The sequence below is a fragment of the Macaca nemestrina genome, chromosome 12, assembly GCF_043159975.1.
Source record: "Macaca nemestrina isolate mMacNem1 chromosome 12, mMacNem.hap1, whole genome shotgun sequence".
NCBI lineage: Eukaryota > Metazoa > Chordata > Mammalia > Primates > Cercopithecidae > Macaca > Macaca nemestrina.
Window position 1 is genome coordinate 60177311 of NC_092136.1, and position 2142 is coordinate 60179452.

The following is a 2142-nucleotide window of genomic DNA, read 5'->3' on the forward strand; positions in this document are numbered from 1 at the left end:
TCTTTCAAATATCTCAAAGATTACAAAACATAAAGCCATGAGCAATATTGCCTATGATGGATCTCAGAACAATAATCTGTGTTGAGAGGCTTCCTCCATTACCCTCTGGAAAGAAGTGAATCTCAAGTGTTTGTAAATTAACCACCTATACCATTACCTCTACCACACTGATAAGAGTTTTTCTGTAGCTTCAGGAGCTTGACAAGGGAGGACCTTAAAGAAATTGAGATCCTTCTTTCTTAGGAATTCAGTGACACTTGCTGGGAGAATGCCTTCTATCAATGACACACACTTCTATCCCCGCTTCTTTCTCCTGCTAGGAATACCAGGACTGGAAACTTTACATATGTGGATTGCTTTCCCATTCTGTATTGTGTACCTGATTGCCATTGTGGGGAATATGACCATTCTCTTTGTGATCAAAACCGAACACAGTCTACATCAGCCCATGTTCTACTTCCTGGCCATGTTGTCTGTGATTGATCTGGGTCTGTCCACATCCACTATTCCCAAAATGCTAGGAATCTTCTGGTTCAACCTCCAAGAGATCAGCTTTGGGAGCTGCCTTCTTCGGATGTTCTCTATTCACATGTTTACAGGCATGGAGACTGTTCTGTTGGTGGTCATGGCTTACAACCGCTTTGTTGTCATTTGCAACCCTCTCCAGTACACCATGATCCTCACTAATAAAACCATCAGTATTCTAGCTTCTGTGGTTGTTGGAAGAAATTTAGTTCTTGTAACCCCATTTGTGTTTCTCATTCTGCGTCTGCCTTTCTGTGGGCATAACATCATACCTCACACATACTGTGAGCACATAGGTCTGGCCCGGTTGGCCTGTGGACCTATCAAGATCAACATAATCTATGGGCTCATGGTGATTTCCTATATTATTGTGGATGTGATCCTAATTTCTTCTTCCTATGTGTTTATCCTTCGAGCTGTTTTTCGCCTTCCCTCTCAAGATGCCCGACTAAAGGCCTGCCATACCTGTGGTTCTCATATCTGTGTTATGCTGTGCTTTTACATACCAGCATTTTTTTCTTTTATGACACATCATTTTGGCCAAAACATTCCCCGCTATACCCATATTCTTTTGGCTAACCTGTATGTGATTGTCCCACCTGCCCTTAACCCTGTCATTTATGGAGTCAGGACCAAGCAGATCCGAGAGCAAGTTGTGAAAATATTTGTACAGAAAGAATAATTATGCAATAAAGTTGGGATAAGTATATCTATATACCACCCAAATTATGATAATCTGAGCTTCCTTTTTAATCTTCTGTAACTGTTGGTCATGCTTGTCAGATTTTTTCATTTTGACTGGAAGTGCTTTAGTGTTGACAGATAATGCAAACTTAAACTTTGCTGCCTGTTTCCCCCACTTCTCTCCAGGTACCTGGAAAAAGGCTAATTAATGGAGATGTTAACTATGCTGAAGGTTGAGGTGGCTTTGGAGTAAAACTGCTTGTAAACAAGGGTGATAGATAGCTCCATTTTTTCCATATGTCTTCTCTCTAGGTAAATTTAGATCCTGAAGGACACTGATCAAATAAATCTCATTTTATAGATGAACAAAATAAGCTGTAATCCAGCAGTAGTGTCTGTTACATATTTTTCTATTCTTTACAGAATCCAAAATTTTGTCTTCTCCAAAATCTTTGACTCCCATGTTTATTTCAATGCTCTCTCAGTCTTGCTGTTACTACCATTTTTGCTCTTCTTCTTCTTTCACATTCCTGCTCTGTCTCTTTTTGTGATGGTTAATACTGAGTGTCAACTTGATTTGATTGAAGGATACAAAGTGTTGATCCTGGTTGTGTCTGTGAGGGTGTTGTCAAAAGAGATTAACATTTGAGTCAGTGGGCTGGGAAAGGCAGACCCACCTTCAATCTGGGTGGGAAACATCTAATCAGCTGCCAATGCAGCTAGAATATAAAGCAGGAAGAAAAATGTGAAAAGACTAGACGGGCCTAGCCTCCCAACCTACATCCTTCTCCAGTGTTGGATGCTTCTTGTCCTCAAACATCAGACTCCAAGTTCCTCAGTTTTGGGATTTGGAGTGGCTCTCGTTGCTCTTCAGCTTGCAGATGGCCTATTGTGGGACTTTGTGATCATGTGAGTTAATACTTAATAAACTCC

The 2142-nt window shown here is 40.7% G+C and overlaps 1 protein-coding gene across 1 annotated transcript; it reads left to right on the forward strand.

Moving 5' to 3' along the window:
• The first annotated feature begins 268 nt into the window (after positions 1-268).
• Positions 269-1207, forward strand: LOC105488667 (olfactory receptor 52E4). The gene has a single exon (XM_011752946.2). It carries the CDS (start codon positions 269-271, stop codon positions 1205-1207), a length of 939 nt encoding a protein of 312 aa, XP_011751248.2.
• The last annotated feature ends 935 nt before the right edge of the window (positions 1208-2142 follow it).

Coding starts and splice junctions, on each gene's coding strand:
- LOC105488667 (XM_011752946.2), top strand. CDS start 269: ATGCCTTCTATCAATGACACACACTTCTATCCCCGCTTCTTTCTCCTG.